At 36.7% G+C, this 22011-nt stretch overlaps 2 protein-coding genes and 1 long non-coding RNA gene across 3 annotated transcripts; 1 reads left to right on the top strand and 2 right to left on the bottom strand.

Moving 5' to 3' along the window:
* Positions 1 to 14200: 14200 nt before the first annotated feature.
* LOC110747655 (calcineurin B-like protein 7) lies at positions 14201 to 16599 on the bottom strand (the record flags this gene model as incomplete). The annotated part of the gene is made up of 8 exons (XM_088248677.1): positions 14201 to 14582; positions 14818 to 14930; positions 15013 to 15093; positions 15606 to 15658; positions 15765 to 15875; positions 16100 to 16163; positions 16282 to 16364; positions 16494 to 16599. Coding segments are annotated over 8 exons (660 nt in total), but the record flags the coding sequence as incomplete, so codon positions are not given.
* A 1046-nt stretch (positions 16600 to 17645) lies between these two features.
* On the bottom strand, positions 17646 to 20192 carry LOC110747654 (Acid phosphatase/vanadium-dependent haloperoxidase-related protein). Its single transcript, XM_021947798.2, has 2 exons — positions 19370 to 20192; positions 17646 to 18243 (listed from the first exon to the last, which is right to left on the bottom strand). Exons 1-2 carry the CDS (start codon positions 20081 to 20083, stop codon positions 18082 to 18084), a joined length of 876 nt encoding a protein of 291 aa, XP_021803490.1. The 5' UTR covers positions 20084 to 20192; the 3' UTR covers positions 17646 to 18081.
* A 453-nt stretch (positions 20193 to 20645) lies between these two features.
* Positions 20646 to 21651, top strand: LOC148296942 (uncharacterized). Its single transcript, XR_015833610.1, has 2 exons — positions 20646 to 21100; positions 21461 to 21651. It is a non-coding gene; the product is annotated as an uncharacterized LOC148296942 (long non-coding RNA).
* Positions 21652 to 22011: the final 360 nt, after the last annotated feature.

Below are 22011 nucleotides of genomic sequence, written 5' to 3'. Positions count from 1 at the left end.
CATTTTTATATGTCATCAAGAGTGCCTCATCACACTCCAGGTGGTGCAGATATCAAATGCATTTGGAGTGTAAACATCACTTGCATGCTTTAGCAAAATCACATTCCCCATTAGTCTTGGCATGCAACGGTTCATTTTATCATTGGCTTCTATTTCTTTGTAACATTGCTCTACCACCCTTTCGAAATACTTAACCAAATCAAGCACATCTAGGTCAGAGTATAGGTAATTTCTCAAATCATGAAACAAACTTTCAACCAGATGTGAGCCTTTTCTGTCAACAAAAAAAGTATTCCTGCCGTATATCACAGCCCATTTCTCTCGTTCACTAGTCATTCTGCTGAAGACCATAATTATCCAGAATATTCCCCCAAGCATACATAAACCCATCCTCATCTTTGTGGTCTTATATACAGCTCTTGAAATCATGGGCAAAAGATTCGGTATCGTTTACTATGTGGTTAAGGTGCTTGAGAGCATTCTGGCACATTTGCCATCTGCATATCCGACTCGAACTCGAACTCTGTACCAACTTCTAAGACTGAATCTTTACTGTCTTCGTCCATTGAGGGAGGATTAGACTGAGTGTCGTTGACATAGACAACTTTTGGGCTGTGGGTGGGAGTCCTGCTCTACATTCAATTCCAACCGATTTGTTGCATGAAGTCCGACATCCATGCTATCCTCATGAAGACTACCAAAATCATCATCCTCCCTTTCCATGGGCCTGCATTGTTACATGGATTAAACATTGAACATTGCAAAAACAAAACAACAACAAAAAAGTAAAAAGAAGAAAGATATTAAGTTACTCTATGTCCAACAGAAACTCGCAAATATAGTTGATTAACCTCTTTCTTTCCTGACAACTAAATATGGATTGGATTGGCCCATCTACTTGTGAACTTGCAGGCTTTTTTTATTTAAGTTTAATAACATGCTTTAATGAAGCTAACAAAGACAAAAAGACCAGGCTTTAATGGGGCAGCCCATTGTGAAGTTCATATGCCCTTCTCCACTAATAGTTTAACTTTACATGTTGTGTTGTCGTTAGTGTGTTTAAAAATTCATGAGATAATAAATTTAAAAATTCAGAGTGTAAATTTTTTTTTTTAGTACAAGCAATTGAGTTTACACAAATATTACTAAGGTATATAAGAGTTTCGAACCTCTGTCCACATGAATAGGGGTGGAAAAGTTCAACTAATCACTAATAGAGCCAAACCCTATAAGCAAACTCCTCAAGCGTAACTTGGGTTATATTCATTCTTTGCATTTATCATTTGTTTCTCTTATTTCAATACACATCACTTTTTAGCTATGTTTCTTAGCGTTATGGGTTTTTGTGTTCAAACTTCAACCTTGTGGATGTTGAATGTGTTGAATTTTTGCTAGGTATTAATTTCGGGTTTGGGTTTCACATACCCGGTTGTAAGTTATTGAGAAAATTTGATCTCAACCGTCCATATGGATCTAACGGCTGAATTTTGTATCCTCATTTGGGCCAGGCCAGCCATGACTGGCATTTTTAAGAATGAAAAAATAATTTTTTTTTAAAGAATAAAATAAAATAATTAACTTTGTTAAAGGTTTTGAGAATATGCTAAAGTTGGCAGATCAAGTATAATTATCTTTTAATTTTTGAGAGAGCTTTAGAGAGAGAGGCTCCTCCTTCTCTCTAGAACTTCTCTCCTTTCCCACCGCCCTCTTCTGAGCAGCTGGTGGCTGTGCCGCCGCCCTTCGGGGCGGCTCCTCCGCCACCTCTTGTGTGGCTTCTCTGCCACCCTTTGGTGTGGCTTTCCTTTTCTTCTTTTTTTTCAGTTTGCTTTGGTTTGCCCTTCCTTGTATGTTTTTCCTTTTGTAAGCCCAGATCTCCTCCACATCCCCTCCATCACTACTCTTCAGCCACTACGCCTCTCTCACCCTTTTTCCCTTTCATACACTCACCTCCCATCAGTCCATTTCTCTCCCCATCCCAGGAAAACTAAAACCCTAAAATCCTCCTTTCTCCCTAGAATTTTCTTGGTTGTCTACTTGTTTGCTGCTGCTGTTGTTTCTCCCCTACAAACCAACCTCAGATCTGAGATCAGGTTATGGAGGTGTTGGCTTTGTAGTTTAATGGTCCATTTGGACCCATACCTGCTACTGGATCGCTTGAGCATGATGCATGTTGGTGGCTTGTGTAGGAATTTCCAAAACATTTTTCCAAAGTTCATTTGAATATTAAACATGCATTTAATCAAATTAATCGCAACGGAAGTCTAAGGTGGTTGTTTAAATCCAAAAACAAAACTTCTTCCAAGTATCTTAAGCCATGAACATTGATATGTTTTTCATAAATGAAAATTCAAGAGAAAGGATAAGATCTAATTACCCTTGAAGCAATTATATGAACCAATTTGTGTTTGGTCTTCTCTTGATGATTTCCTCTTTGTTGATCTCCTCCTTGATCTTTGATCTTTGCTCCTTGATCTTTCTCCTCCATGTGAGCCACAAAAGTATATGGCCTCTAAGTCTCCACACCAATGGAACCTTGAAATGAGAATAAGTATCTTGAGAATACTTGGATGCTAGTGCAAGATTCTCAAGATTGGTTTCAATCTAAACCACTTTGAAAGATGAAAGTATTTCACTCTTGAAAACTCTCTTTTAACTCTCTTTTATCTCCCAAACCCATTTGGTTGATGTTGGATTGTGTTTTGTGTGTTAATTGAGCTTATGGAAACAATTCTCATACACATTCACTTAAGCATTTTCGGCCAAACCTCATTGGGCTTCCAAAATTGGGCCTTATGACACTTAAACCATAATATTTAGTTGTCTTAAGCCCTTGGGCTTGATACCCAACCATTTGGGCTTTCCGTTAACTATTACTTAGCCCAAATACGGTTTTACACGTAGTAAATCATCCACATCAAATCAATCAAATTGATTTCCTCATTCTCATTTGTATTACTCAAAGTTAACCATTTAAGGTGTGCAATCCATTAGGTTCTAATTAGCAAGGCAGTGGGAAAATATTAGAACTCTTTCTAACCAACTGGAATTAAAACCCTCTTTTTAATTCTTCCTTTATTTGGACCGATCACAATCAATCCTAGGACTTCCACAAGCCAAGAGTGACATCTAGCAATATATCAAGGCTACCCAAGCTAACCAGAATAGATGAAGAACCTATTCAGTTGGAATTGCAATGCAATACGGTCCTTCTCTTATACAATGTTTCAAATCATATTATTAGGGTACGGATTGATTATGTCAAACCCCTAATATGATTTACAACCTCAAGTGATTCAAAAGAACGTGATTAAGAACAACTTTCTAAATCAAGCTCAAAATACTTTGGCCAAAGATTTACTGAATCACATCTTGAAACATTCTCCTTCTTTATCGAAAGTAGAGATTCCTTATTGTACATTCACATGCCCCTATGATGAATTAAGAGATCCCAACAACACTTAAGACAAATCTTTTACGGCTTGCCTTTAAGAGCTATCAAAGATCAATAACACATCACAGGACAACCATGATGCCTCAGGTCTAAGGACTAATTTGCATTATTGCAACTATGAGTTCTCATTTGACATGTAGATAAATACTCCATATGAGAACTATGGTTGATCGCGTTCAGTGTACTCATTCACTAATGAGCACCCACATACTTGTATTAGTGTCAACTACACAAATGGTTTGAGACTAACCATCCTCCCAATTGAGCATACATAATATGCGCTAATCTTGACGGTTTATTGTTGCGTAGATTTAGCTCCACCAAAATGGATTAAGCTGCATCCTCAACTTGTGATACTCGCAAGTGCACGAACCGTTGGTAGTATAGCATATGTAAGTGCGAGGTCGATTCCACAGGGATTGGTGATTGAATGATCCAATTTAGTTTCCCTACACAAAATAGAAACAAAAACAAAGAACATAAAACAAGGAAGAAAGAAATAAGTAACTCAAGCAAATAAGTTCCCAAGTTCAATTTAGATTAATGGATTGATTCTAGCTAAAGTATGATTAAGCCATGGTGTGTGGTCATAACCTTGTGTTCCTAATTCCCTAATTTGATCATTTGTTGTCTAACCTAAAATTAAGCATTAGGAACCCATTAAGCATAGAAGAACATTTTAAACAACCAAGTATGTATCTAATCCCTGTTGTCGAATGTCCATACATACTCTTCCTATTCATAGTTCAATTCGAATTAAAGCATGGTGTATACTCTTAATTCAAACCAAGATAGCTAACATGCAAGCCTAAATGGTGATCAATCATTCAAACTAGCATATTAACTTATAAGCATAATGAATAAGAACAAAAACCATAATTGAAACTTGGAAACTAATTCAACTTGAAAACTTAAGAAAAGAATTTACATAACAAAGAAAAATAAATTACAACTAAGAAAACATTAAGGAAACTAAGAGAACTTTGAGGAAGAAAGGAAGTGTTTGAGAACTTTGAGGAGGGAGAAGAAAGTGTTTGGGAACTTTAGAGAATTTTGGAAGAACATGTGTTTGAGAGCTTTGAGGATTTTGGAAGGGAATGTGTTTAAGAACTTTGAGAATTTGGAAGAGAGTGGTTGAGAACTTGGAGGATGTTTGTGAACTTGGAGAATTTGAGAACTTAGGGAAGGAAGAGAAATGTGTTTGTGAAGTGTTTGAGACATGGAGAGTATTTGAAGAATTTAGAAGAAGAGAAAGGAAAAATGTTTGATATTTAGTACAAAGAAATTTTAATAGAATGATCTTATTACAACAATTGAGAACTACAAAGGGAAACTAAGAGAATTTGAGGGAGAGAAGGGAAGGGAGCTCTAGAGAAGTGCTTGAGAGCTCCCCCCCTTGGGGTGTTATTACAAGCTTAGAGAACTTCCCTATTTATAGGCCTAGGGGAAGTGAAAATCAGAATTCAATAAGACTAATGCATACAACACTTGAATTATAAAATCTGAAATGGTTGATGCACTTGTATTAGAAAATCTGAAATGGGTGATGCACTTGTATTAGAAAATCTTGAATTGGTTGATGCACTTCATCACTAAATCCCACCAGCAGCCCTAGCTCATCTTCATGTCACCATGACCAAGCTTCCAACCAGAAATGATAGCTCATACCTAGCTCACCATGACCAAGCATCCAACCAGCACATGCTGAGGTCAGCATGACCAGCAACTTCAAGGGCTTACAACTTGGGCTTCTCTTAATCAAATTAGGACTTTAAGCACTCTAAATTGAAGTTCAGAATGTCTTCTTTCCAGCCATATGTTATTTGGGCTAATCCAAGGTCGGAGGAAGAAGTTAAGGCCGAAACAAATTGCTAACTCATTTTCCGCGCTGATAAGATCCATCCTGAGCATGGTTCTGTGTTTGCTAGGTAACGGACTCCAGATTTATCCAATGGGGCTGAATTTTGGATATGTTATAGTACACACCAATTGGAGCAACTTTCATGAAGAATGTGGCCTCATCCGAGCTATGTAGGTTGCTGAAACAAAGCTTGCAATATGACCTACGGAACTGGACTGGCAGGGGGCTGTAGCCATAATGAATTTGTCTTTAAGCTCTTCATCAATTCATCCAAATTAGGCCTTAACATGCTTGAATTGCATGAATTATGTTCTCCAAAGCCATCATTGTTACCTAAAGCTCAATTAACTGAAAGATAAACACAAAAAGGATTAAAAGCACAAGTTTAACTCAAAAACATAACCAAATCATAAGCTAGAAGGGTAAGAAATAATATACAATTATGAACCGATCAAATACCCCCAAACCTAGATTTTGCTAGTCCTCGAGCAAAACAACACAAAACAAAGTTAAAAAACAAAACTAGAAGTTAACTAAACCACTTTCGTAGGTAACTCGATTGCATTTAGCATATGCAACAAGCCTTTAAACCTCTAGGCATCCCTAGTAGGAGGAGTTGTGTCTCCTGAGGGTTTAACAGATACGATACCCACAAACGTTTTACTGACTCTGTAAAACAAAGTAATTAGAAAACTTAAAGATTGTTAGTCCTTAAGCAAAACCAAAAACAAAAACAAACACAAAAACACAAAGAACTTAAAACAATTTTTCCGAACATTTTCTGAAGAGAAATGACTCATGCACATGACTTAAACGTTTTAACAATAAAAGCTCAATTTTTAGACATTATTTACAAAGCGGCAAAGTTCTAAACACAATATGCTCAAAGTGTAGTAGTGTGATAGCCAAATGCAACAAATTCCCCCAATCTTAGTTTTCACACAATTTCAAAAATCATACAAAGCATAAGTTCAACTTCAAATCTCACCAAAGTTGTCCTCTCACAAATGAATCACTCAGAAGAGGGCTATAATGCACACTCAGTTATAAACATGAGAATAGAGTTAAACCATAAGGGACTTAACTCGCAATAGAAATATGAAGAACTTGCATTAATATGATCTCAAGAAGGATGTCAAACACTTAAAAGTAGAAAAATGAATGCAATTCAACCACATGACATTTAAGATCAATTTAGGTCTTTAACATGGGTTGTAATGGGGCCAAGGGTGTAAGGTGAGTAAGAAATGAAGGATATGGATAATACAAAGTCCAAGGAACTCGCAATGCAAGAGCATAAAATAATTGTTTACAAGACTTCGAATCATCACGATTAGATTTTTTTCTTTTACCTGATCAAAACTCCTTATACCCTTCATTTACATTGATTCACTCCTTTCCTGAACAACCACCAATTTATTTTGAAGGCCCAAAAATGAAATTTCATTCAACCACCACTTAATCACAACTTTTCTCTTTTCTTTCACCAATTGTGTGATTTTTTTTTTCTTCGAAATTCCCAAACTTAGTATGAAAAACACATCCCAATTAAAGCTCATGAGTTCTTTAGAAAGGTAAATATTTGTTTTTCAGGCTAAGGCGAGGAAATATAATTGGTTAAATGAAAGAAAAGGTTTACATATAGGCTCAAAATGGTTAACAATGGAAAATCATGCTTAAGCATGCATAAGGTTAGCTTGAAAGGCACAAACGATCCAAAGAGGGCCTTAATATCACTTCTTAAATGTCGTGAAGTCAAATTGCATAAGAATGAATGACTTTTAAGTGTTCAACCAAATCAATAAATAATGAGATCAAACAACAACTTTGATGACAAGAAAATAAGAGTATGTATATAACACTCATGAATTGAAGTACAAGGCTCAAAAGCTCACTTTATATGGTTATATAAGTCTAATTTGTGCTTGATACAATTCTTTGGGTCATGCAAATCCTTTAATTGGAAAATTATGAAACAAATGGCAAGTGTAAAGAAGGTTTCAAACATATCATGCTAGAACAATGCCAAATTTTTTTTTATTTTTTAATAAAGAAAAAAAAAACACTAAAATAAAATGAAATCCAATTTTTATTTAAGTCATGCAAACATTTATCACTATCTCATCATAAGTGTTCGGAAAGTGACTCAAAACAAAAACAAAACAAAACAATACTTAAAATAAAAACAAGCAAAAAAATAAATAATTTTTTTTTTCTTTCAATTATTATTTTTTTTAATTTTAAGAAAAACCAAATTTACTTGCTAAACTCCAATACCCCCAAACCTAGAAATGAACATTGTCCTCAATGTTTAAAAATTAGCCACAACCAATGTCATAACAACAAATGAAGGGTATTAAAGCAAATAAAAATCACAAAACATACAAAAATAAAATAAAACAATTACAAAATAAAAATTACAAAACAAACAATCAAATAAAATAAAATAAAATAAATAAATAAAAAAAAACACGAAACAGTAAAACACTCAAAACAGTAAGCCCTAACAGATAGTCTTACACAAACTGAAACCCAAACAATTGAAAGCCCAACCCAAAATGAAATTAACCCAACAACGGTAAAACCCGACCCAACATGAAATCTGAAGCCCACACGTTTAAATTTAATTTTTTTCTTAAAAAGATAAAACGTGAATTATGAGCGCAAAGCGGGATTTCTAAAAAGAGGGAATGTGGTCCCTGATGTCGTTTCATGGATAGTCACGGGCAGAAAGCAGGAGCCACGTGTCGACGCATAGAGGCGCCGCAGATCCACAAGCGAAAATTACGGGCTCATGGAAAGGCGCGACAACTTTGCTGAACGCGTCCGTTCAGACAAAGCAAGTCGTGACAAATGTGTTGGAAACGGTTGGAAAGTGAGAAGGTTGTGGGACTCGAGGAACGCTGGATATTCAGAAAACGCTTAGACGCTGCAACGGCTAGGGTTTGTTTGTCAAAGACTACATCTATAAGAAGGAAAAAGAAGGGAAAAAAAAACAAAAAACAAAAAACACACAAACTCAGAAACACAAAAGAGAAAAGAAGCAAGAAAAAGAAGAAAAAAAAAGTGAGAAATCAAATGGCTTCTTCCTACCCCTTTTCGTTAGATCTCAACCTAGCTCCACCGACTCAGACACGAGGCCAAGCAGTAGCACCAGTATGGATGCCCTACTTTGCCTCCGCACGGGGGCCTGTGACTGTCAATGACTCAATACTCCTGGACAACGATGTTGCCATTGGAGTTTGCAGAAATTTAGTGACTCCCAAAGATATACGTGTGTTCGGGACAAGGGATGACAACCGGGTCACGAGTGATGCCCTGGCACTGAGCGTGCAGAGTACAGCATGTGTCGCAAGTTTGGGTCATCGCCTACTTGCGAAGTCCCATGAGGTAGAGGTGCTTAAAGCTCAGTTGGCGGCGGAGCGAAGTTTGGTTGAAGACTGTCAGAGTGCTATAAAAAGCTTGAAAAGGGAGAGGTCAAGGATTGTGGAGGTGAATCGACACCAGCTAGAAGTATTGCGAGACGAGAATAAAAATCTATCAAAGATGGTAGAGTTGTACTCTCGCGACATGAGAAAGCAACTGGAGGACCTAGACCGACCGGGTAAACGCAAGCAAGCGGATCGCGAGAGTAGTTACGCTCAAGCTAAGATTGCGATCTTTGGGAGCTCAAGTGATGAGCCCCAAGAAGCTGTGCGTGAAGCCCCGGAAGAGGACAGCCAGAGGGCCAAACTCAAAGCTCCAATGGTCGAGACACCAAGCACCGAGAAGAAATGATTTCCTACTGCATTATTGTTGTTTTTATTTTATTTTGTTGTTTTTGTATTTTCGTTATTTTGTTTCGGAAATAAAAGAGTAAGGTTGCAGAAAGAAAAAGAAAAAAAGAAAAAGAAAACACACTTCCCAACTAAAATAAAACAAAGACGACAAACGGAAAAGAAAACACATTTCCCTAACTAAAATAAACTAAAGATGATAGCCGAAAGGGAAAAGCAAAAACACAAAGCTCTAGAAAATGAAAGTAACGGGCAAAAATATTAAACACCAGAAAACACGGAGGAAAAAAAGTAAAGTAAAGTAAAGGTGCTTCCCCTTGAAGCGATTAGGTCGAGCATGCCCGGGAAATCCGAAATGGTGTTGGCTCTCTCTCATCAGCATATGTCTATTTAAACCACATTTCTGCAAGCGGATGATACCCAGCATTTCTTCCTGCAAACTCAAGGAAAAACATCAAAAAATTCAAAAGCAAAACAAATGGCATCCTCATGCACTCACCTTGATGATCTCAACCTTGAGCTCTCACTTGCACCACCGAATGCCCAGACAAGGGCTCCTCCAAACACTGTCTTTCCAAACTCTTCATATCATCACGGCACGGCCTCAAACTTTGCTGAGGCAATACCGAACTTTTCTGAGGCACTGTCGAACAAAGCAGTGCTGCTAGGAGGCATGATTAGCAGCAAGCTCACTCCGACAGATCATCTGCATGTGGCACAGAGGTCTGATAAGGCAGCGGTAGAGGAGTCCCACAATTTAACTGTGCTCCACGCGGTCTCCGCTACCAATTTGGGCATGCGATTACTGGCGAGGACAAGGGAGTGTGCCGCGATGAGCGAGGAAATAGCTTCCTTGAAGGCTATGGTGGCGGACTTGCAGAAGCGGCTCTACTGTGCCAATCAGCACGTGGAAGCACTGCAGAGAAAAAATGAGGACCATGTGGAGCTGCTGCAGATTCTACAAGTGCGAGAAAATAGAGGCAAGCCATGATGATGATGGAGATGAAGAAGATGAAGAAGATGATGATGAAGATGATGATGATGTTGTTTTTTTGTTTTTTTTGTTTTTATGCAATGTTTGAATTGAAATAAAGTTTGTTTTTAACACTCAGAGAAAAAAAAAAACTAACTAACCATACCACGTAAATAAATACATAAACTAACTTAACAAAACAAAAACAAAGACTTAACAGAAAAGAAAACAAAGAAAATAAAAAAAAAATAAAAAAAATAAAAAAAACTTAATTTAAAAACACACGAATATACAAGCAACTCATGGATGACCAGTTAAGGGCCTCAGAAAACACAGCCAGGGGATCCGGGAAGGTTGGAGGGGTCACAATGGTCCCGCTTAAAACCCAAACTTCTTAGACACCGAAGGTGTCGCCTATAGAACTCCTAGACACTGTATTGACGGAAGTGCTCACTGGAGTTACCATAAGTCAGCTCATATGAAAAATCTTTTTAAAATTTTTAAGATAAGAAACAAAAACAAATTAAGATAAAATGGAACAACAAACCATAAACGAAAATGAACTAAGTACTCTAAACAAATTCAAACAAACAACATAAATTGTTGTACTAAAAGAAACAAACCAATAAACCAAAGAAAAACACAAACAACACTTTCTATCACCCGTTTATCACCATTTGGACAGATTCGTTTCTCTGTTTTTCAGCTTCGACCTGTGTTCAGTTTTTAGGCTATAACTTTCCAACCGTAAGTCCAAATTTCACGTTGTTTATATGGTTAGATTCAGCATAGAAAAACAAAGAACTCAGCGCGGACCAAAAGGCAAAAACAACTACGGAAATAAACAGAATTCAAAGAAGAGAAAGGATTGAAATGCTCCCCCTTGAAGCGATTAGGTCGAATGTGATGCACTTGGAGGTCGCGACTTCTCCCATTGCTCCACACTTCCCATTCTTATGATTGAGGTTGCCATCTCTCTCCATTTTTATTAAGCTGTCATAAATTGCTTAAAACAAATATAGAAAACTTGAAACAGAGTTAAAAGATTAGGAAATAAAAACTAAAATGAAAAGGAAAATCAACACACATCCAATTTCATGCTTCAAAGTAACAAGCACCAATGGGTTGTGTAAGCTGGGACTTAAACCCAGTTCTCTTGCTTGTTGGGCAATTGTCCTTTTCTGTTGGACTACAAACACAACTTGTCCATTAACGTCATTAACTTTAAAACTTGAAATTGTCTAGAAAAACATGAAAATGAAAAATAAAAATAAAACAAGTAGGGAAAAGAAATAGAACCAAACTATGTTGCCAATCCCCGGCAACGGCGCCAAAAACTTGTTGCGTAGATTTAGCTCCACCAAAATGGATTAAGCTGCATCCTCAACTTGTGATACTCGCAAGTGCACGAACCGTTGGTAGTATAGCATATGTAAGTGCGAGGTCGATTCCACAGGGATTGGTGATTGAATGATCCAATTTAGTTTCCCTACACAAAATAGAAACAAAAACAAAGAACATAAAACAAGGAAGAAAGAAATAAGTAACTCAAGCAAATAAGTTCCCAAGTTCAATTTAGATTAATGGATTGATTCTAGCTAAAGTATGATTAAGCCATGGTGTGTGGTCATAACCTTGTGTTCCTAATTCCCTAATTTGATCATTTGTTGTCTAACCTAAAATTAAGCATTAGGAACCCATTAAGCATAGAAGAACATTTTAAACAACCAAGTATGTATCTAATCCCTGTTGTCGAATGTCCATACATACTCTTCCTATTCATAGTTCAATTCGAATTAAAGCATGGTGTATACTCTTAATTCAAACCAAGATAGCTAACATGCAAGCCTAAATGGTGATCAATCATTCAAACTAGCATATTAACTTATAAGCATAATGAATAAGAACAAAAACCATAATTGAAACTTGGAAACTAATTCAACTTGAAAACTTAAGAAAAGAATTTACATAACAAAGAAAAATAAATTACAACTAAGAAAACATTAAGGAAACTAAGAGAACTTTGAGGAAGAAAGGAAGTGTTTGAGAACTTTGAGGAGGGAGAAGAAAGTGTTTGGGAACTTTAGAGAATTTTGGAAGAACATGTGTTTGAGAGCTTTGAGGATTTTGGAAGGGAATGTGTTTAAGAACTTTGAGAATTTGGAAGAGAGTGGTTGAGAACTTGGAGGATGTTTGTGAACTTGGAGAATTTGAGAACTTAGGGAAGGAAGAGAAATGTGTTTGTGAAGTGTTTGAGACATGGAGAGTATTTGAAGAATTTAGAAGAAGAGAAAGGAAAAATGTTTGATATTTAGTACAAAGAAATTTTAATAGAATGATCTTATTACAACAATTGAGAACTACAAAGGGAAACTAAGAGAATTTGAGGGAGAGAAGGGAAGGGAGCTCTAGAGAAGTGCTTGAGAGCTCCCCCCCTTGGGGTGTTATTACAAGCTTAGAGAACTTCCCTATTTATAGGCCTAGGGGAAGTGAAAATCAGAATTCAATAAGACTAATGCATACAACACTTGAATTATAAAATCTGAAATGGTTGATGCACTTGTATTAGAAAATCTGAAATGGGTGATGCACTTGTATTAGAAAATCTTGAATTGGTTGATGCACTTCATCACTAAATCCCACCAGCAGCCCTAGCTCATCTTCATGTCACCATGACCAAGCTTCCAACCAGAAATGATAGCTCATACCTAGCTCACCATGACCAAGCATCCAACCAGCACATGCTGAGGTCAGCATGACCAGCAACTTCAAGGGCTTACAACTTGGGCTTCTCTTAATCAAATTAGGACTTTAAGCACTCTAAATTGAAGTTCAGAATGTCTTCTTTCCAGCCATATGTTATTTGGGCTAATCCAAGGTCGGAGGAAGAAGTTAAGGCCGAAACAAATTGCTAACTCATTTTCCGCGCTGATAAGATCCATCCTGAGCATGGTTCTGTGTTTGCTAGGTAACGGACTCCAGATTTATCCAATGGGGCTGAATTTTGGATATGTTATAGTACACACCAATTGGAGCAACTTTCATGAAGAATGTGGCCTCATCCGAGCTATGTAGGTTGCTGAAACAAAGCTTGCAATATGACCTACGGAACTGGACTGGCAGGGGGCTGTAGCCATAATGAATTTGTCTTTAAGCTCTTCATCAATTCATCCAAATTAGGCCTTAACATGCTTGAATTGCATGAATTATGTTCTCCAAAGCCATCATTGTTACCTAAAGCTCAATTAACTGAAAGATAAACACAAAAAGGATTAAAAGCACAAGTTTAACTCAAAAACATAACCAAATCATAAGCTAGAAGGGTAAGAAATAATATACAATTATGAACCGATCATTTATCAATGCCCATTTGATAACCTATGATTAGGAACATTTTGGGATACTACAATTAGAGATTAAAGGTCTCATGAATCTAATCTTCTTTAGATTACTTTATCTCTTATTTAGCATACTCTGGACATTTGTTTCTTTAGACGATATAAAAGATAACAAATAAGTTTGCCCTTTATGTATCATATACGAAATGTATTCTAAGGAGATTACATCAAATGTATTGGCTCTTAGGGCACATTTTTAACAGCTTGCTCCCCCAATTCCATGCTCTGCAGATCCCCATTGTTGGTTCCCCTGAACCTTCTTGCTCTTCTAGTTGCGGCGGCGGTGGCAGATTAGGTGGCGGCGGCTGCTTGGTGTATCTAGGGTTGATTCTAGGGTTTTTGTATTTTTGGGGTTTTTTGGTTATTTTGGGCTTTTTTGTATTTTGGATTGGGCTTGTATTTTGTTTGGTTGAACCCTTGTTTTTTATTTCTGACTTTTGTATTGGGCTCTTATGTAACCCTATTAGGTAATGACATGTTCATTTCCTTGACCAAAAAAAGTATAATTATCTTTTTGGACTTTACAATAAGGGCAAGTTGGGCCGGTTGAAGATCGGCTTTTGTGCTTCGCAATCGGCTTTAAACTTTACGCGTTTTTTTCTTTTTTATTAATAAGAAAAGAGAAAAAAGAGAAGATTCGAACTTGAGACAACTTTGATCGTAACTTGTAACTTGACATGTTGCTGTATATGATTGAGTCTGGTTCAAAATGGAAAACAAGAACAGAAAAGAAGGGGGCATGATACTTTTATAGAATTTGCAGTATTTATGATGCTATACATTTGAGAACATTTTGGTTTTGACCATACAAATCAGTGAAATTCAACAAAAATATGAACAACTAAGACAGAGAATTAGAATCTCCATGTCCATGGTGGTCTATCAGTATAGAAGCTCTCAAGCAGTGAAGCTATATTTATATTGTACATTTTGCCTGTTTTACTGTGATGATCATCCTCTTTCATCTTTTGTCAGCAAAACTTTTCCAAACAGGATAGTGTACTGTGTATGCTTCTCCATATTCTATATTCCATGCAGCAATATTTCTGGCTTCGTGTCTATAATTCGGATTTTTTATGCTTTAGAGTTCAGCACAAACCTGGGAAATGTTAGAGATATGTCCCTGCATGTGCATATGGAAATATCAAAACTAAAATCCAAGGAAAATCACACCTGCAAACAGAAAAGGAGATGACAATTCTAAACTTTTCCAAAAACTTGAAGGCTAGTGAATCTGCATTCTAAATGCAGATGCTTGAGGTGCAAGACGAAACGGGGATGATCTAAAAAATGCAAGACTTGCTCAGCTGTGTATTTCCAAACACCAGACAAGGTTTGCAGAACGTAGGACAACATACATCAAGTATGGAAGAGTCATGTTTTTCAGTAGAGAAGGATTATCTGCTACGTATTCCTTCCACTCTTCTTCGTCAATCCTGCCATCTGCTTTTCTATATGCTTCCATGAATGTCTGTGACATTGGTATAAGAAAGTATGATCATCGAGACAGAAAATGGGGAAAGTGCAATTATCAAGTGGAGTCAAATCCATACCTTGTCCACAATCATTTCAACAATATCATATGAAAGAATCAAATCAGATTCGTTCAAAAGAGCCAGCACCATCTCCTTCAACTGTTTTTAACACAGAGGGGCTTTATGTCACTTAAAGCAGAAGTCATGAATATGAAAGATAACTAATAAGAAATTTGAACTCTCTTCGTACTATTTGTATTCAGAAAATAGTGATCGTCCACAGGGCTGATGAATGATGACCGGATCACTCTTTCAATCGTGAAAACAAAGTTAGATCAAAGACCAGAATGTAAGGTGCTGGTTCTACAATTGTCTAGCTTTCTGTAGTTCATTAAATAGTTAGCTGCTATATGAGTACCCTAATTTAGAGACAAATTTATGCATAAAAACTTGTTACTAAAAATAAACAGAACATGATGATGATTTTAGGTTATAAGTATGAGGTCTTAACTAAGCTGATTTAATTAATTTGACTTACCATTTAGCACAATCAAGAATATCTATCTGTCTTCAATAGAAAGCTAGTCCACAGGAAATGAAAAACTTGTATACCAAGATCTTTTAACTCAATGAACAATCAAGAGCAAAAAGTAAGAATCCAATGTACTTACCTCCTCACGCTCGATGTAACCGGTGTGCTTCAAATCATATAACTTAAAAGCATCTGCCACATAGATATACCCATTTTAGTGTCCCCATATGAGTTAGAAAAGTACTGTGGCAGAAGATTTCAAAGACCAGGGAATTAATATCATGAGTCTAGTTCTTACATGTAATTTTGACTGCATCAGGAGTTTTTGGGTGGAAAACACTCAAAGTTTGGACAAATTCTTCAAACTCTATATGCCCATTGTTTGTTATTGACGTAGAAAACATCAAATACCGACAAAGCATGGAAGAACATAAATTTTTTAGGAATGAGAGTCTTAATGAAATTATAGCTCTATATCATATGGAGCTTTATCCAAAACAAGGTTCTGTAAATCGAAATCGCTGCATTTCATAAAGTCTTTCCTCTGTTACATGGAAAAAAGAAAAAGAAAAATCCGGCAGTCAAAAAAAAACAAGATTAAGACCACATACCCTGTCCAAGAAGAGGTTTTTACTGCTATGTTGTCCAAGAAGAGGTTTTTACTGCTATGTTGCAAAAGTGCAAGCTGGAGCTCTTCCTATTAATCAAAATTAATCTAAAATTAGTTCAAAGCAAGACAGATTATAAATTAATACATGATTCACATAATATTCATTTCAAGAAGAACTAAAACACTAGGAGGAAATTAAGCGCACCTTGTGTATAAGCCCATCTTTAACTACAGAACTGCTGAGTTTCTTAAACAGCTCATACAAAGACTCCACCTCACTCACAGAAACTGCCAAATGCCAAAACGTAAATGGATCATCAGATTTCCACACTTGAATTTAACAAAATCAACAAAATATATTTGGTAGGGAGCAGAAAGTGTGAGCACATATGAAACCAATCAATGTTCAAATTAAACTCATAGGGGGTTTTGAAGCAAGAACAGCAGGATGCTGCAACCCAGATGCTGGTTTGGCATTTTGGCCAACTTTGGCTCTCTCTTTCTTTGAGTTGCAGCAACCTATTCAACCTTCTCCTTCTTCTTTTTTCCTGCGAGTTTCTGAACTTCAATCTTTTCTGTTGCTCCTTGTTTTGACTGGTGGAAAATCTCCTTATGGTTCTTATGGTGGATTTAAGCCAAAATTGTAGACTTATATGTGTCTTGTTTAATTAATCTATGCAAACTGTATTGTATTGGTCAAACGCATGTTGGTCTGTGCGAGTCCGAGGTTATTTGCCATTCTATTATTTGATGACATATCGGACAGAAATTTCGTTGATATAAGACATATTGCTTATTATTGTTATTTCTGAAATATAATGTTGGAAGAGATTACAAGTTCCCGTTATCTTTATCTATATATATAAAGCAAAGGGCAGAAAATGGTAAAACATTCAAAATACTAGAAAATGCCATTAGTTAATGCAAACATTAAGAATTGAAATTATTAATTAAATAAGGATAATATGGTAAATTCATATTTTTTTCATATTAAAAAAATAAGATGAAAAGAAAAATCAGATAATGAATCCTATTTTTATGAAACACGACTACCCATTAACTTTTTTAATTCTAAAATATATTTAAAAATTAAAAACAAAAGCCTCTCGCAGGCGCGGAAGCACGTGCTGAAGGGGCTAGTAAAACGAAACTATCTTTCATAACATTTTACTACTGAGACATATTGATAAGATGTAAGATTGTGAGTAGAGGCTGGGGAAATTATTTTATTCATTTAGAATCTACAACTTCCTTATCTTCCTCCCTCGGTGTCACATTACATGAGCTGGAACACGTGGCTTATCTAACTTCGTTACATCTTTCATGACGCTAATTTGGATTCCTTGGTAGAATACGGCCATTCTGTTTTCTCAAGGGAGAGCAATTTATTTTTCATAAACTTTTGAAGAGCATGGTGTGTCATGTGGTTTTCTTCCGTTGATCCAACAAAGTTTAAAAACAAATGTTGATAAATACACGACCTCTAAATGCATAGGCTCGGGTTCCATTAACCATGTTGGTCGGAATTATTGGTAAAAGGAAATAATCTTGAAAGCTACTTCCATGGAGGAAATGTCAACGTCGTCAACTATTCACTTATATACAAATTGCATGCAAATTTACAGCAGAGTCCTTTGAAGGCAAATTTCTGGCCAACATTTTTGGAATTCTGCAACATCATAACGCAAATTATCTGGCCTAGGACCTTCCAAAGCAATTAGCAAAGTCTCTGAAATTTCTAACTTGCTTGCAAGATAGTTATGCAAGCTTGCTTCATGTCTAGGGTCTCTGTATACATTTTTCAAATCTGTTTATAGTCAGGCATGGCTCTAAACAGTTTCAGAGCCTCAGAGGTACAAAATAACATTTCTGTCGTCAACTTTTTGAACCAAAGTCTATCTGATATCGAATGAAGAAATCGAGTACAATCATTTCTGTGGCCATGTCAACACTAGAATGGTGTGTGTGTCAACACAATCTGACCAAAATTACCTGCAAAGTCAGCTCAGGTAGCAACCAAGCTTCCCTGACAACAAACACAAGCGACTATGATGCCGAGGAGAGCTCCAGCTATAACCTGAGAGGGAGTGTGGCCAAGCAGTTCCTTGAGCTTATTTTGGCTGATGGGATGCCCTTCGAACAAGTACTCAACGACTATATTAAGAACCTGTGTCATCGCAGTCACAAATATTCACAAGAAAATCAAAATACAACACCGGTAAGTCAAATAACACACACACACACACACACACACCAAAAAGAGAACGGTCTTTGGCAAGTAAGGGAAACAAGTAAATAACTAAGCAACCTACCAGAACTATAACATGACTAATTGCACGATTGCTCAGAATACAGAGGATTTGCAGAATTTATAAGATGCCAGCAAAATTTAAAATTGGTTGCCATTTGGGATGAGAAGGAAAATCAACAAAGATTATGACTGCAAGGCTGCAAAATTTAGATTGTCCTCTCATTCATACAAATTTTAGCATTAATATCACCTTAGATTTGTGATTTTTTCCTAGGTTCAATTCCATGAAAATTCAGAAGTGAAAATTTTCCTAGTTATTAGACCTGACCCAATGCTACATGCCCTCCTATAAACTCTGTGACACATTAACCACAGAAGTTATAGTTTTCTCTGTTTCTTCACCTTTTAAACACCCAGAAAAGCATGAGGGACCTTCTTTATTTTTAGGATCAATGGGACCTGACACAAATTGTTAACTCTCACAACAGGCATAAATCCTATAGCACCTTGTTTAGAGAAAACTAAAAAGTACTACTCACATACATTGCACATTCAACAGGCCAGTCAGAGAGAACTATTAAACATAACTGAACTTGTGATTACAGATAGGCCTGTAACTCAAACATCAAATTAAAATGAAAGGATATGGAATTGCGCTTTGGTACTTCAGTTTCATGAATTCTCTCATGGCTCATTGCTTTCAGAAGTAAGACATTTCTGGATGAGGATAATGGGTTGTATGGCTCCATTACAATGATGCAAAATCTATCATCTACCTCATGATGTAACATTATTACTTTAAACCCCAACAACATTTAGACCAAGAGTTCCAAGTGCAATGAATGACCAACCAAACCAAGGTCTTAATCAATTAACTCTCAACCTTCCAATTTGTTAATCATATTCAACTGTCATATTACACTAATCAATCATGACAAAAGCCTGTCAATAAAACCCAGCTTACAAAACAAACATCCCGAAAGAAAAAGATTCAATAAGTTATTGATATACAAAATAGAAAGAAACCAAATTGACTTCTTACCTCTGCTTGCATACCAGCATGTCGTCGAACACCAATAGCATCATACATAACAATGAGACTGAACCCTAAACAAACAGGAAAAAGCGAGTCTGCAACACCATGACAAAGAGCCACAGAGGTCGTCAAAGCCGTGCACAACGCCGAGTGCGACGAAGGCATGCCTCCAGAAGCAAACAATATTCTAAAATCCCATTTCCTCTCCACAAAGAAATTCAACAACACCTTTGTCGACTGTGCCATAAACCACGCGAACAAGCCCGAAACAAAGGTCGGATTCGCGGCCAATTGAGCCACGAAAGGACTAATTTTTACTTTGGCATTGGATGTCACGCTTAACAAAGCAACTCCAATCCCGCTATTATGTAAAAAATCATTATTATTTTCATGTACAAAACTCTCCGTGCCTTTGTAAGCCTGTAAGAAAGAAACCCACTTCTGGGTTCGTGAAGAAGCTAAAACTCTGATGCTTTGGAGGACTGGGACCAAGAACCAGATGGGATTTAAGGGTAAGTTATGAGAATCCCATATGGATTTTGGGCGTCTGGGATTGGAAGGAGGTATATGAGAGCAAGAGATTGAAGATGTTGATTTTCTGTTGCAGTGAGAGAATCTCAAGAAGGAGAAGTGTGTTGTGGTGATGTGGAGGGGCTGTTGGGTCTGTGATGGGCTGAGCTTGAAGGAACTGAATGCGTGCTTTGTTACAACTGAGTCCATGTGAGGCCTTTGGTTTCAGTCAGCATTTCAGAGAGAGCAATTTACAGGCTTTGTGAAACGCTCTGGAAGCTTGAGAGTGGAGGAAGGCAGAATTTATGAGCTGGGGAGGACTAGTATTTATGGGATGAGAATTTGTGGTAGGGAAAAAGCCCTTTTTGGGTCATTTTAACGATTTTGCCCTTGGACATCCAAATGAGGAAGGAATATGCTTAGGGGTGGGCATTGGAACCGTAAAACCGCAAAACCGAACCAAACCAATCCGAAAAAAACCGAAAAAAACCGTGTTGACCGGAAAAGTCAAAAACCGAGTCCAATCCAAACCGAACCGGTTCAAACCGGTTCCAGTTCTGGTTTTTCACCCTAATGAACCGGTCCAATCCGAACCGGTCCAATAGAATTAATTTTTATATATTTATATATTATATATATATTTGTGAAATTTTTTTAGGCCCAAACCCAACTATTTCATTATACCAACAAAAAGCCCAAATTTCCCAAGTCCATTGCCTAAGTCCAACAAGCCATATTTTAATATCCTAATCCTATCAAATCTTACATCACTCTCTTTCTCTCACGCCCTCTCTCTCTTTTCCTCTCAGATTTCCTCAACTTACTTTTTCTTTCTTTGTTTTCTCTTCTGCTTCTTTTCCTCTCGGTTCCTCAACTTATTTTTTCTTCTTTCTTTCTTCTCTCTTCTGCTTCTTTTCCTCTCAGTTCTTTTTTCTTCTTTCCCTCTTATTATTTCTTTCTTCTCTCTTATTCTTTCTCCTCTCATTTCGTCTTTATTTTCTTTTTTTCTTCCTCTCTTTCTCTGATTTTCTATTACTCTGATTTTTTTTCTTCTTGGTTTTATGTTTCTCTCTCTCCCTCTATATCTCTTTTCTTTGCAACTCTGTTTTTGTATTTCTCTCTTCTTTTTTTTCTCTTCATTTTTTGTTTCTCTGTACATATATGTGTTCATCTTGTAGATCTGGGTGAAGTTCTTGGAGATCTGGGTTAAGTCCCAGTCCAAAGCAGGTCAGCGTCTCTTATCTCTCCAATCCCTTGTGCAGATCTGTATTTTTTTTTGGTCAACTATCCATTTTGGTGCGTTTATTTCACTTTTGGTTTCATTTGTTTCTTCTGATATGGTATTGATATTTTCTATGATTTGGGGCTGATGATGTTACTGAGGTCTGATTCTCTTCTTTTTCTTCTTTCGATTTTTTCCTGTTGTGTTTTGACATACCTGTTCTTTATTCCTGATATCATTCCTCAGTGGCATGCAAATCTTTGAACGTTGTTGTAAACTTTAGATGGGAGAGAAGCTCATTCATTATTTTTCAGAAAAAGAAAATAACATTACAACAATTGACAATTTGTTGCTCTTTGAAACAGGTACTGAAGTAGCATGGATAAAAAGAAAGACTGAAGATGTTGCAGAAAATTGAATGTGTTCTATTTCTGTAATTTGTTTGTAATTAAATTTGCTTTATTTTGTTTTGTTTTTAGGTTTTAAGTTTTATATTAATGCTTGCTATTTGTTGTTTTGTCAAAAAATTGTATTAATGCTTGATGGATTCATTCAATTTGCAGTGTGAATGTGAATTGGGCCAATCGGTAATAATTAGGCCCAAAAGGTTTTAAATATCAATTGGGCTGAAGCTTTAAAAAAATTTAAGAACAAAAAAATATTCAATTAAGTTGAAGAATCGGCCCAAACCGTAAAAACCGGAACCGAACCGGATCAAAACTGGATCGGGTTGGTCCGGTTTTGTCTGGTATTTTTGTTAAAATCCAAACCGGACCGGACCGGTGAACAGTACCGGTTTCGGTTCCAATTTTGCCTGAAAACCGGTCCAAACCGGACCGTGCCCAGGCCTAAATATGCTAGAGACTCTTTGAGAGTACATTTTCCACATTTTGGATTTTTTTGGAAATTGACATAG

This window comes from Prunus avium, chromosome 2 (genome assembly GCF_965620075.1).
Source record: "Prunus avium chromosome 2, drPruAviu1.hap1.1, whole genome shotgun sequence".
In the NCBI taxonomy this organism is placed as follows: domain Eukaryota; kingdom Viridiplantae; phylum Streptophyta; class Magnoliopsida; order Rosales; family Rosaceae; genus Prunus; species Prunus avium.
Note: the sequence above shows the minus strand (reverse complement) of the source record. Positions and strands in the feature narration are given on the sequence as shown.